Source organism: Sciurus carolinensis, chromosome 7 (genome assembly GCF_902686445.1).
Source record: "Sciurus carolinensis chromosome 7, mSciCar1.2, whole genome shotgun sequence".
Taxonomy (NCBI): Eukaryota; Metazoa; Chordata; class Mammalia; order Rodentia; family Sciuridae; genus Sciurus; species Sciurus carolinensis.
This window is the reverse complement of record NC_062219.1, coordinates 69,120,467-69,135,408: the sequence shown is the minus strand read 5'-3', so window position 1 is coordinate 69,135,408 and position 14,942 is coordinate 69,120,467. Positions and strand designations below refer to the sequence as shown.

The following is a 14,942-nucleotide window of genomic DNA, read 5'->3' as shown; positions in this document are numbered from 1 at the left end:
TTAGGTGACACATGAGGCAAAGATATAGAGCAAGCACAGTGAGTGTCCTTTCAAAGCTGCTTTATTTCCTAATGCTTTGAAGACAAGAGAAAACAGTATGGTCAAAAGTAAGCACAAATGGTATGAATCTACATCGAGTGCAACCAGAGAAATGGAAAGTTGTGCTCCATTCATGTACAATGAAAAGAAATGCATTCTGGTGTCATGTATGACTAATTTTAGACAAACAAAAATTAAAAATTAAAAACAACCAGTAAATTATAGAACAACAATGAAAAAAGTAAGTAAGTAATTTAAGGTGAATGAACCAAATTTTGGTTCCTAAAGAAAGGCTGTCATTTGAGACTAATACTGCACTGTGACATGCAGATTCAATTACTTTTAACAAAGTTTAGACCATTGGTAGAAAATGAAATAAAAGTCTATAAATCATTAATTTTATCTAAACTCCAAGTTGAATTATTTTAAATAAACCTTAATTATATGTGTATGTGACCTTAACTTATTACACATTGACTTTACATCAATGACCTAATGAAGATATAAATCCAGTCCATAAATTAAATGTGTGAGTTATTTTGCAGCAATGATTAATTTTAAATTATTTAAATGTGAAAAAAATTGAAATAAAATGATTTTCTGAAATCTTCCTCTATGATTCATATATTTTAGGCACATAGAGAAAAATATCACATACATAGCTGAATCAAATTTCTTCATGAAAATATTATTTTCATATAATACAGCTATATTTCAGACTTTTATATAGATAAAATCATTGTAATAAAATGTTTTACAGATTATTAATAATTATCTTAGAGAAAATTCTGTAAATTATATAGAAAATCAAATTAAATCCAAAATATTTGATTTATATTATATACTACCTGGCAGGAATTGAAGCTAATTTAAGCTTCCACTAGAAATATAAAAAAATGACCATATACTTTCTAATATTAGCTTAATTAGAAATGTTCGAAATCATATAATAAATAAATTGAAGAAAACTAAATCAGACACATTAATTCACATTTCCTTCCTTATTTTCTCCTGTCTTTTATTGGTTCTACAAATATGCTTAAGGTAGAGCAAGACCACTGCCAGGCAGGGAGCAAGGACTTCAAGGACAATATGTGTCTGAAAGTTAGAAGAGATCATCGGTGTCAAGATGAAAGGATGTGAATGCTAACCCTAAAAAATGGGGAATTCTGTGGACAATTGGTTTATTTATTCCTTCTTTCTATTCTTTATTTACTAATTGATACCATACTCAATGTATTGTGGGTACATAAAAGATAACTGAAGATGAGTAAAAAAAAAGTAGGATAATGTTAAGACACATACAAAGTTCAAAAGGAAATTGTGGAATGATTCTACTTAAAAAGATTACAATTATATCTCCTCACATTTAAAAAAAATATATGAGCAGCTATCTCTGCAAAGTACATAAGAAACTGATAACAGCAGATGCTTCTGGAATAGATGTCAGTGGTCCTGGACCACGGGGATGACACTGCTCCATATCCATTACTGACTCAAAAATGCCTTAACACAACTCTGTGCTTCTGAATGTGAATAATTTAAAGAAGTGTGGGGGAAATTATAAAGGTAAAGAGGTATAATTCAAACTAGAATTGCATTCTGATAAAAAATGGAACATACCTACTTTCTACTTTTCAGAAAATATCATATTAGTTTAGGGAATAATTTCTATATTTATTTCTATTTTTTGTTTTGCAATTAAAATATTTATGATACATAATTCAGAACCAAAACAAGATAATTTTAGAAGAAAAATTATTTTTCCATATAAGAAATATAAATACCATCTCCAGACCTCCTTGATTTAGAAAATGCTTTCAGACTCTTGGCTCTGTTTGCCAAGACGTATACAATGATAAGAGGTGAAACACCTCTTATTTCATTTGAGGAGGGAGATGGAGAAATTGGAAAGAAGAAAATCGGCAGAGACAGGAAATGGTAACAGACAATGAAGGCAAACAATTATTTTCATAGAAATAATTTCTCAAATCTGTATCAGCGTGCTGTCCATATTTGTATTGAGAGCACATCACCCTCCTTTATGTGACAATGAAAATGAACGCAATTGGAGAGTTCTTGTGCTCCCAAAGTTTAAGACGACTCCTAGAGAATGGCCATGTACAGAAGTAAGTTAATGACAGGAATTGCAAGTAAGAAAATATTTGCCTTTTCAGTGGGTAATTTATGAGTAAATATTAAGAAATCTGATAAACATTTATTGGAAGACTAAGGTCATTCATTCAAGGAACCACACTAGATACCGTGGTGTGTCAGTAGAAAGCCTAAGTTTGGGGTGTTACAAAGCCTCACAGTGTATCAGGGAAGTACATATGAATAAATGTAATACCATGCCATTATTGCGATGGGGAGAGGGCAGAGAACAACTAATCAAAAGGGAAAAATTAGTCAAACTGGATATAAATAGTATCTAATTTGAAAGGTCTAAATTTTTAACCTAAGTTACCCTTTGTATTGTAAGGCACTACAAGATAAAGTACAGGTGTAGAAAATAATCAAGGCATGGTATAGACACAGAATGGTACTGACCCTATCCACCAAAATTCAGTCTAGAGAAGTCCACAGAGAAAGCAGGGAAGCTTCTTTCAGGATGCAGGATTTCAGTACAGTAAGTGAACATGAGAGGCATAGCATTTAATTAGCTTTCCTGGTTTTAGAGGCCAAATGTTAAATAATAGGGCATCCCAGAAATATCTACAAATATGCTTAAGGTAGAGCAAGACCACTGCCAGGCAGGGGAGCAAGGACTTCAAGGACAATATGTGACTGAAAGTTAGAAGAGATCATCGGATCAAGATGAAAAGATGTGAATGCTAACCTAAAAAATGGGGAATTCTGTGGACAATTAAGAGCTGGCATTTTCTCAATAACAAGGGATCTCATATATATTGTGATTTACAAAGTGCATTCTGGGTGCTACTTAAAGAACCAGAATAGGAAAGAAAATGACAAAGCAGATGAAATAGAATGTTAGGAAAGACAGAGACAAAAAATGTTGAAATAATTATAAGTGAAGGAAAATGCTCAGATTAGTATTGCTGATTTTCTAGCCTATTCTGAAATTACATTTTCCCAAAAATCTGCAATAGATAAAATGCTCCTCTATTAAAAAACCAGGAAACTGGTTATGGATTCTGAAGCCAGAACACCTTGATCAAAAATAGGAGGCTGCCACTCTGATAGTCAGTACTTAACCCATCTTCATATGCTTCGGTTTCCTTACATTGAAAACAAAGTTTATATATATCATATACAGGTGATGTATGCAAGCTATTATTTACTATTGAGGTTTCTTATTAATATTTCAATTAAAGTAGTGCTTTATATTTGTGTAATGATAGTGCATATATATTAGGCCAAATGACGTAGTGACACCTTCCTCTAAGATTAAATTTATTATACATGGAAGTACTTAAAATAGAGCTTGCTATGTATTAATAACTAATGATCAAATGAATAAAATCTATCAAACGAATAAAATCCTATCAAAAGCCTTGAAACTCTCCACTTTTATATTGTTTAAACTATGCTTGCCATTTACTGCAGTTTCATTACCTGCTTTATACAGAAACTAACATAATTTTAAAAACCCATACTTTGAAGGTACAATTCACCTTGTATTTGTATGGGCTATCAGGTTACTTATAAGTAAAAATTAAATTTTGAAAGATAAAAATTAATTTCTCAATATTTTAAAATCTCTGAGAGGAAAGAAAGATCACCCACAATCTCACCCTAATATATTCATTGTTATATGAATGACCCATTTATTTTTTCTCTGGGTGTATTATGCATGACTCTATCAATATATGCAAAAGTTTATTTTCTTTTTCATTTGATATTATTAAGACAATTCAAAATTCCTATCATTGACAGGCAGCATTGATATTTTAAGAACTAAATTAAATTAACGTGATACACCTTAACTTCAAACATTCCAGTTGTTTCCAATATTTTAAGATATATACATTGCTGGAGAGAAAAAAGCCTAGATCAGAAGTTCTTTTATTTGAGTGTCCTCCTAAGTAAATATCTCAGGTAAATTTCAGGTTTAAAGGATATTTAACTATTTGTAGTCTATGAGATATACATTCATTCATTCATTACTATGAAATTTCTTAGCAAACTCCTTGTTGCATTATTAATAATAAAATAACAGCAAGTATTCATTGATTATTTGCTATGTCCCAGATACTATTCTTAGGGTTTCAACATGTTATTATTTCATTCAATTCTGACAAGAACCCTGTGAGGGAGGTACTATTTTTATTAGCCCCATTTTATACTTAAAGAAATTAAAGTTTAGAGAGTTGTCCTACTTTATGTACTTGGTAAGTTGTGGAGAAAAAATTTTGAAATTCTATTTAAAACTCACAATTCCATGTAGTTATCTTACATTTCTGTAAATGTTATTTAATTATGAATACTATGCATTTTAAACACTTATTTTTATCATGAAAATTGATGGTACAATTTACATGTTACTTGTCTATAAAAAATAATGATTTCCAAAATAAGTTTAAATATTATTACTGCTATTAGGTTGAATGCATATTTTAATTTATAGAATTATATATGTGATGTGTGTATAGCTTTACATTATTAAAATAGTTATGGAACTGCTAACTTATTAATGGAAAATAATTAGTGACTATTAACGAAATTTCTTATAATGAACATTATACATCTATATACATGAAATCTCCAAAAGGAAATTTCTGTGTTTTAGTTTTCACAAAATTTAAAATTGAGCAATAAATGTGGACAGTGACTCACATTTCTATGTTCTGAAATATGTGCATGAAACTGCATTATATCCTTAACTTTCTGCAGTTAGAATGATCCTATATTTATCATATCATTAGAAAAAACACATTTGAAAGTGAAAAGAGGCAAGGGTAACAAGTAAAACAATTATTCTAGGCAAACTGAGCATTTGGTTACTCTACTTAAAAATAATGTTTCATTAATTGTTTAGTAAATAAGATCTACTAGTAGAATTCCAGAACAAATTGTAGCACAGCAGTATAGTATGGTGGGGAAAAAAGACAAATTGATAATCAGGATTCTAAATTCTCATCTAATTGTGTCATTTATAAATATCTCCGAACTTTGATTTCTTTATATATTGAAAAAGAGAGAAAAACATAAAATTTTCTATCTTTTAATGATGTGGTAAGTATTAAATGAGAAAATGAACATGATTGTTCAGCACAGACTGTGAATTTCCTACACTAATTCAAGTTATAATAGTCAGCTCTACACTTCTGCAAACACCATTCTTTTTAATTTGAATAAAATTAAACTGAAGTTATAAAAAATTAAAATATATTTCAGTATACAATTTATTAGTGCTCTCAAAACTTTTCTGTACATGTAAAACATAACAATCTGCTCTGTTTTTAAAAGGACCATGTTTTTAATCTAGGAAAATGTATTGGCTAGTTTGACTACACATTGCAACTTAAGGGTAAATTTTTCAAAATAAATTGTGACAATAAAAACCTACTAACTGGAATTATATATTTTAAAATTACTGTAAAGAAGTATCCTCATAAAAACATTATATTTAAGAATTAGAAGTTTTCCAAATAGTAGATGTGAGAAATGACTGACTTTTAAAACTGAGTTCTTTTTCAAGCTCATGAAAAAAAAAAAAAATCACTTATATCAACTGATTAAAATTGTGCTCAGTTTTCATTGTTACTCATATTTTATATTATCCTCTGTCAAACATACAATGGGTCACCACATCAGGAAGTACCCAGATAAACTTGCCTTTAAGTGACTAACCACCCTCATTTGGCTAGGGACTCAGCAGCATCCTCTCTCAAAACATTAGTTTTCCTCAATATGGTACTGGATTTGTTTTCAAACTCTTAACAGAATCATTGAAAGGAAACAGGAGGAATATTATAAAGGCAGGCCTGGATTGAATCCAGAGACAAGCACTCTTACAGCAATGCACTGGAATTATGCCAGGGAGAGAAGTGCTTTTGCAAATGAACATGGTTCCATAGTTAAGTTTAAGGTATTTAATTCCTTTGTCAACATCACCAAGTCTAAAAACAAGAAAGTTATGTCATAAACAATTTACCTGACTTACAGCAATGCACACAATAAGGAACAATAGGAGGCATCCTGCCTTCTATAATCATTTTTTTTTCTAAAATAGACTCTCTCTATAAACACCAAATTCCATCTATTCCAAGGCAGCATTGATGTCGATGACAGTGGAGTAATTTTAGTTTATTTTTAGGTACTTTATATTGCTTGCAATAATCTTGGTATTCAAATGTGGTTTCAATTCTTAAAACTAAAATAATCAATTTTAACAGTACCACTTTTAAAGAAATGATTTTGCTCATTTGGAAGAAACTGGGAAATTTTTTGCATAGTAAATATATCTGTTTACTGTGGTTAAAACCTTTTTCTTATTAAAAATTTTCTATTTAGATGTATAGAACTCAAACACTTCCTGTTTTCTTTTTCTTGGCAAATAAATGTAGAACTCATTTGAATTAAATTACATAAAATGAAACAAAAAATTATTATGATTTGCATCACAATATTTAAATTTTAAAACAGCAAACCTTTGGATGTTAGTTCCTATTCCTTTCTTAGACAAATTTAATTGTGTACTTTTATATGTATGTCTGTTCTTATTTTTCCCATTTTTAAATGTGTGAAATTTTAAAATTTCATTTCCACATCAACTAAGATCTGAAAAATATTGAAACTGGCTGCTTTTACAACAAAAATGTAGTAGTGTTCTTAAAAATTCAAAATAAAAGTTACCGTTAAAGCCACTATCACTTTCAAGTAACTCTTGATCATTTCTAATCAATAAGCCTTTCACTGAAATGAGTAGTGCACTAGAAAGAATTTCTTCTGTGGATATATTTTTATACATACTCTGTGCAACAGCATTCTACCTACTAGCAGTGATTTCTACATACACTGTAGGACCTGCAGGATTTTCTACTGAATTAGTGAGGGACCAAGAAAGAAGACAGTGGGAAACAGGTTCGGCTTCTTCAAGCTGCTAAGCTGTTCTATGGGACCTGACCTATAGCACCTCCATTTGTTTTGCTCAGAGTTCACTTTACATTGTCATGTAAGATGTAAATAATCAAGTTTTGAGCCACAGTACTTTTTATACTTAGCACCATCTTAATAAAGAATTTAACTCTTCAAATGGTATGAAAAATATATTTGCAGTTACTCTAGCAAAAAAAGTTAATCCAATAGAAATATAATGTGAGCCATGTGTGTCATTTCTGAATTCCTAGTAGCTACATTAAAAAAGAGTAAAAAGAACAGTTGAAATTTATTTTGATATTATATTAAATTTAACCCAATGTATCTAAAATATGACTTTAGTTTGCAGCAAACATTTTAAAAAATTACTAAGGACATATCTTACATCCTATTTTGTACTATGCCTTTGAAATTAAGTTTGCAATTCATATTTACAACATGTCTGAATTCAGAGTAGCCACTTCCCAAAATGCAAAGAGCTACACATGACTGTTTTGAATATCACACATCTAAATATATTTTTAAATTGTTATTTCTTCTTTGAGTATTTTACTGAATAAAAAATTTATGGGGAAATAACATGATTTTTATGTTGTATATGGGGGCACCACATGATACATGTGAAACGTTTAACTTCAGCAATATAAAAGAACATTCACTATGACTCTTCTTATTTTGTGATAAAAACTGTAGCAATATTGCTGCTAAAAGCCCAGGCTGCAGAGTCAGAATGCCTTTACTTTGAATGTAAGAAAAGGCAAGTATTACGAATATAACACCAAGCAAGTTAGTTAATTCTTCCTAGATTCAACTTTCTACATTCTAAAATAGACATGATAATCATACCTACCTTGTTAAGTAAGCTAATATGATAAGCACATAGAATAGTAGATGAAAATAATAAGTTATCAAGAAATTCAGTTATAATAGGTATTATTAGCTCTAGTCCCCTCTAACTACCTAAAACGCTGTTGTCATAGGATCAAAAGAATATACAAAAGTTTTTTTGGTGATATATTATGTATTATAAGTTATAAGTAATTCAAGTAATATAATTTTATAATAAGATATTTTTTCAGGACCTACATGTACAACAATATCTATCAATTTGGAAGGTTCATGTGATGTTGTTTTAAAATGAAAATACTAGCAATCAGTTGACCACATAATGCTGTACAAGAGAAAATCTTGTTTTTCAAAGGAAAGAAAAGATTTAATAATTCGTATGCTAGTATTGTCTGAAAATAGAGAACATTCAGCTGATATGCAGATAACTAAAACTTCACTATGGCCCACTTTCACAAAAAATGTGGTCCACTGTAACTTGACTTATCAGAAGAGCACTCATTTTAATATCTAGTTCAGGAAAGAATTACATCTTTGGCAGAAGTAAATGCAGACTTATAAAGTGAAATTTGATGATTTTGTGTCAAAGCTTTGTTATTTATAATAAACATTTCTAAAGTTTGTAAATGTATTAGTTTATGCCCTGCTTATCTGTAAAGCTCTTGTTAGCAGTCCTCTTAAACTTCTATTTTCTACTACTAAAAGGCCTTAAAAATAGGAGGAATCACATTTCATTAAATCCTGATTAATGTCACCTAATCCTCCTAATTCTAACCCACCTATCTGGTCTCCTCTCTTAAACTCCATAGCCCAAAGTACAACTGTTGTGTTCCATATCAGACAAATTAAATTATATTAACAAATATCATTATCACCAATATTTACTGCATATCATTAGTGCAGATATCACAGTAGGCATTTGCTAAGTTCAACAGTGACTTTGTGTCAGATCTACTGAATTCGACAGCTGGGATAGAGCAGATTTACTTGTTTGAATAATTATTATTACTTAAAATGTCTGACATTTGAAACAGGAAAAAATTCAAAGTAGAATTGTAATAGCACATATTACTTACGTTCACACATGTCCCCTTTTTGCTGGTAGCCCGCTTTGCAGATACATTTTCCAATGGGCACTAACCATTCTCCTTCTGCACTGCAGTGCATCCTGGGGGAGTTTTCCGCCTCTTCCTCTGCACTGCTGACACATGTCCCTCGAACCTCAACTAAAGAGGAAAATTCTGAACCAGTCACTGTATCTGGAAAGATAGCTAAGTTCTCAATAATGGACCAGCACTTCTTGTAGTATACTTTGACCGAAACCAAAGCTATGCAAGCCCCTACATCCTGAAAGGCAAGATAGAATCCCTTTTGGACAAAGGTCCAATCTCTCTCACCTCAGTGTTAAGCTTCATCTTTCTTTCACCAAGGTCACCTTGGGTAAAACTTTCATCTGCAGCAATGGTGTCTATTTTACATAGAGGTTTTCTCTTATATTCCTGCCAGTATCGTAGTCTGTTTCATAATAGTACAAATTAAAGGTTTTCCTTGCAAGTTCCCAGTACTCCAGGAAGACTGTTACAATCCCTCAGAGTGAATTTCAATTCTACAAAAATCCTTTGTGCATTGCCTTTCGAAATCCAGTTAGTCCGCAGCCAGTTGTTTTGGTTGGGCTCCATGACCTGGCACACCTGGTATGTTCTTATCGGAGTATAATTCTCATCCAAACCACTAATTTCTTCCCACTGTAAAATTTTAAAGAAAGGTCATCAGTTATTCAGTTAAAAAAAAAAAAAAGAATGATAACATGTTGCTTTTCAAAGTGCATGAAGAATCTTATACTATATCCCAAATGTGGATCGTTGAAAGTGTTATGCTGATTCTTATACCAACAAACACTGCAAACCAGAGAAAGAAGGATTCCCACTTCAGCTTGGAACATCACTTATGTTGCTTGCTTTGTTTGAACATACAATAAATATTTCATTTTGTTTAATATCTGTTTGCTAGTGTATTAGCATTTCTTTTTGCATGTTTGCTTATATCTATATTCTTCACTGAGATGACAATTTTATAGACTAAGACTCACAATTATTTAAATTACCATTTAAAGCATATACACTTGGATGCATAGCAGAATTTCTGAAAACTCAGTTGACATTTTAAGCGGCCATATTATATTACAACTTAGAGATTACCCAAAAACATGGGGGAGAAAATGCCAAGAGTAGTGAAATATACAAAGTATTCAATGACATGTTATTTATAATGCGAGATATATTACGATCTTTTCAAAATGAGGTATAAGGAAGTAGCTTTTTACAGAGTTGTTTATATATGAAGTATTGCTTTAATATTGTACATAAAGCCACACAACTATAAATAAGTAGTTTCAAAAGTGATTCATCTTTATAAAAATTGTTTTCAATAGACATTCAATAGACATGACAAATCAGCAAGAGGTACCCCATTTAGTAATGTGCTTTCTGACAGGAAACATCAGAAGTTTAAAAATGTCTATTCATATTGTGACACAATATACACTACAACCAATATTATGTGTTTTCACCAAAAAACAAAAGAACAGGCTGTTTAATAACAATTTCAAAGATTGTTGAACCATATATAGTATTACCTACTGCTCAGTAGTAAAGAAATCATTTTATCTAATAGCCTTAAAAGACTAAAATAAGAATAGTTTCTGATCTTTCTTACTCTTATTGGGAAATTTCCTATTTTACATCTATGATACCTTAATACTAAAACACATCTGCTTGCATTAGTTTCAAATATAAATCAATAGTCAAATATAAAAATATAATAGTATGAAAGTTCAAAATCAGTATGTAATATTTAAACTATTGTTTCAAGAAAAGATGGGAAAATAAAGTATTTGATAATGAGTTTTATTTGTTAAACATTAGATTTATCGATTTAATTGCTTTGTATAATATTATTATCTTCTTTTAAAACTGTTGTTCGAAAATTAACAGAACTGACAAGTTAGCAATGCACTACAATTTAGAAATTTCTCATAATAGTTCTATAATATAAGCTACAATTTATTGTAACAAGCTAGTATTATCAAAGGTCTTCAAATTCAAATACAGTAAAGAACCAATTTTCATGTTGCACTTTCACATAGTACAAATTTTGTTGAACTAGTCAACAGTACTCACATTTTTTTCCTTTGTTTCAGTTAGTTGCTTATAGTCTGTTTGGCACTCAGCCAAATATACAAAATTAATAGATTTGGATGAATCAATTTTGGTCCCTCAATTAGATTGAAATTATCAAATGAAGTAAAATTGGTAATCTTAATCAACCAAAAAAGGCAAAATCCTCAAAGATAAATGTGTTTTTGACAATTCCTCAGTTTGCAGAAACCAAGGCTAATTATTAAGAGGCAATGCATTTCAAGAATTCCTGTATCTACCTCAAGAATAACTTTTTATTCTATGCATAAAAAATTAATTTAACTTCCTTGAAGCCCATTTAATTTTTATTTTTATTTAAAACTTTTTATTTCTGAGGGGAAATGATCAAGAAAACTGTTATATAGGTAACAAAGAGTGAGACTACATAAATACATTTAATGCAACTCTTGCTTTATGATCTAAAACTGCAATCATTTCTCAAATGACACTATTGGGAAAGATATCTTAATACAGCCAGTGTTTTTATAGCATGCTTGTAAAATATTTTCTCAACATGTTAATAACAATGTCTGTCCAGTTTTCAATTTAATCACATGAATAAATCTGTCATATATGGAAAATATTGTCAACCTCATGTTCTAATAATATCTATTGGTTCATACTGTGATATATGTTTAATTATTAGCTCAATGTTCTCTGTACTGATAAAATACCCATTTGAGACCAAGATTACTTTGAAAGTCATATTTTATCATTTTGTGGATTACATGTGTGACATACTACAATCATATATTAGTTTACTTCTTCACAAAGATAAAACCATGCTCTATCTCTGTTTATTTTAATTGATGAATTGTAGAAAATGAACAAAATCTGTCATTGGCAAGAAAAGTGTTTCATTTTTAATCATCAATATCTTTGTATTATGTACATTATTTTACTCAGGGAAATTACTTCACTTTCAGGGAAAGTATTACATTCATACCTCAAACTCAGTGCACTTCAATATGTAATCTGTAAAATATTTGTCACTTTTTCATAGTTTACTGTGACTACTACAGATGACTAAAATGTGATCTGAAGCAATTTCTCAAAAATTAATGTAATGAAAAGTTAGAATGTTTTAGGCAGATTAAAATTGTCCACATTGTGCATTCCTAAAACTAACTTTCAGTTCATGACATATTGATTTTAATATTGCTTTTGTACTGAAATGTCCCTTTCAGACTTTCATTCTTCTATTTGCAGTATCTAACAGAATTTATATTCTCTCTTAGAATTCAAGTTTTTTTGATTCCAGATTTCCTCATGTGGTGAAGATAAACTTAAGTAACACTGGGGTAGGTTCACTTTTCTTGGAGCACTCTGCCTGAATAAGGGATGAAAAATGTGCCCTATCCTACAATTAAAAATAAGCTGGAAGTCACGGGTAGTTAACAAAACGTAAATAATGTTTCTCTAAATACATGAAAAATAACTGTCAACACTTTTAAAGTTTATTTCTGTTCTGATAGACTTTTATTGCTACATTTACTGCAGCAGATTTTTACCCTAATGTGGTCATTCTGCCATTACTATTGATTAATAACAGCAGATAGCATATGATATAAATAAGGAGAATTTTTACAGCAAATCTTATGCCTCAATGTTAAGCATACTACATTTTTAGTTACATTTTAGAGTATGTTACGAATGATGCTGAAACTAATTTTTAAAGAGTATAAGAGATTATACACCCTTTTAAGCAATTACACTCAAGATACCTGGTGATTATACTACAGAAGTGTAAAGCAACAACAGCAACAAAAAACAAAGGTTTAAGTGAGTTTGTGAAGGGAATGTCCCCTATAATTAGCTAGTATTTATAGCCTGGACCCTGAAGTATGATTCCACTCACAATAAGAACTCAAAAGCTATGGTTATAGGGATAATTTTCCCCACTTCCCCAAGTTCTAAGTATGTCTTGTATATTCAAAGAACTGGAGTCTCATAACACAACAAAACATTGAACAACATGTTTGGAATTAAAACACTTAAATATAAGAATGTGAATAATTCCCCTGGGGAACAGAGGGAGGTTTTGTTTCTTACTTTAAAAAATAAACAGTGGTATTTTGTAAGTAGAAGTACATACCCCATTGGGTGGAGAGGAAATCCATTCCAACTCTGTTTGTTGTGCTTTAGAATCCAGCAGTAGTACTGAAAAAGAAAGTTTTATTTCCAAATGTTACATGAAAAATTTGAACATGTCTATAAGCATTTTTAAGATGAATCTAATTTTTATATAATTACCACTTTATGACATGATATTCAGATAACTATTTTTAAAAATGAATAGCACAAAGAATAGTCACTTTATAAAAATATACTTTCTGAAGGAAAAGGAATAGTAAATACCAGTATGTTATTTGGTATTCTTTAATTAAAATGTTATGATAAATTTTAAAACATAAAAGTGAGAGTAAAAAGTTGAAATTTGATACACTGACTGTATAGCAATTACATGTTTTAGTTTTGTAAACCATTGAACTCTCCAAACTTTCTCAAATACAACATCATGAATATAATAAGGTGCAATTCCCATATTACCCTTCAGTCAGTCACTAATTTATAATATTCTGCCAACTGTATTTCCTACTCCCTCTTGAGAACTGGAGTTTATTAAAAAAAGAAAAAAAAACTTTTCAGTATTTTCTCTCTTGCCAAAGTGAACCTATAGATATTAAAAACTGTTAAGCAATATTATGAGGAAAACAAATTGACTAATATCTACAAGACATATTTTTGAGTTAATCAAACATCAGCTTTCACTATTTTTTTTAGATTTCTGAATATTTCGGTGGATTAGCAAATTCTCAAAATGGTATATCTAAACTCTGAATTGACTTCCAAAACCAGCTGTATTCCACTTTTTGCTACCAAAAGCCAGAATGCAATTAAAATATTTATAAAAGCATAATAAATATTGCAAATAGAATTCATAATTTAATGCATTAGAATATTGTACATTGATACACATTACTTCCAATATGATATATTTTATTGCATTTTGGACAATTATTGTCATGAAGCACAACTCTTTGGATCAAACTGAATTAGGAGTTACATAAGTTTATGTGCTTTAAAAATATTCATTTGAATACTGCATTTTAGTAAATGCATTAATTTGGGCAGAAATCATATGAACATATATCTTTGGGTATGTAAATACAGTTAACGTTAACCCTAGCAAACCGTTAAAATTTTGACTTCAAAATATGTAGTTGAATGATCTTTTAAATACTGAACAATTCTCAGTCACTAGAGGGAAAATGTGTACTACTTGAAAGGTAATGAAAACGTGTTAAGAAAACAAAGGAGCCCTTGATTATGTGTTCAACTGCTTCGCACTCCTCAGTTATTTCCCGTAACTGAAGATAAGACATAGAAACATCAGTTTTTGTTTCAATATTTTACACTTAAGAGTCTATGTCACAAAAAAAACCTTAACCACAAACATTTGACTTCCTTTCAATTAGGAAACATTCACACACTTACAACATATCAATCTGTATTTCCATTTGGAACATCAACAAATCGTTGGACTAGAACATTAAGTGAAAAGACATATTTAAAGTTATTCGTGCCCTCAATAAGAGAAATGAAACACAAGGAAACTGTGGGTTCCTGGTACTCTTCTTTTGAGACTGTCTGCTTCCGCACTGACAATAGACAACTGGATTCAAAATTCAGGTGACCTTCTTGGGTGATTTCTGGGAATGAAATTAACATTGAGATTATCGTTTACTGCCACTGCCATTCCATCACCCCTCAGATCAGCCCCGTGGTGGGAGCAAA

General features: G+C 30.4%; 1 protein-coding gene across 1 annotated transcript in view; it reads right to left on the bottom strand.

Annotated features, from left to right (window-relative positions):
- Epha7 (EPH receptor A7) overlaps positions 1 to 14,942 on the bottom strand; it is a 166,164-nt gene that overhangs the window by 148,185 nt on the left and 3,037 nt on the right. The window contains 5 exon segments of the mRNA XM_047558628.1: positions 9,024 to 9,320; positions 9,323 to 9,424; positions 9,427 to 9,490; positions 9,492 to 9,692; positions 13,240 to 13,304. Of these exon segments, the coding sequence (XP_047414584.1) occupies positions 9,024 to 9,320; positions 9,323 to 9,424; positions 9,427 to 9,490; positions 9,492 to 9,692; positions 13,240 to 13,304 (729 nt within the window).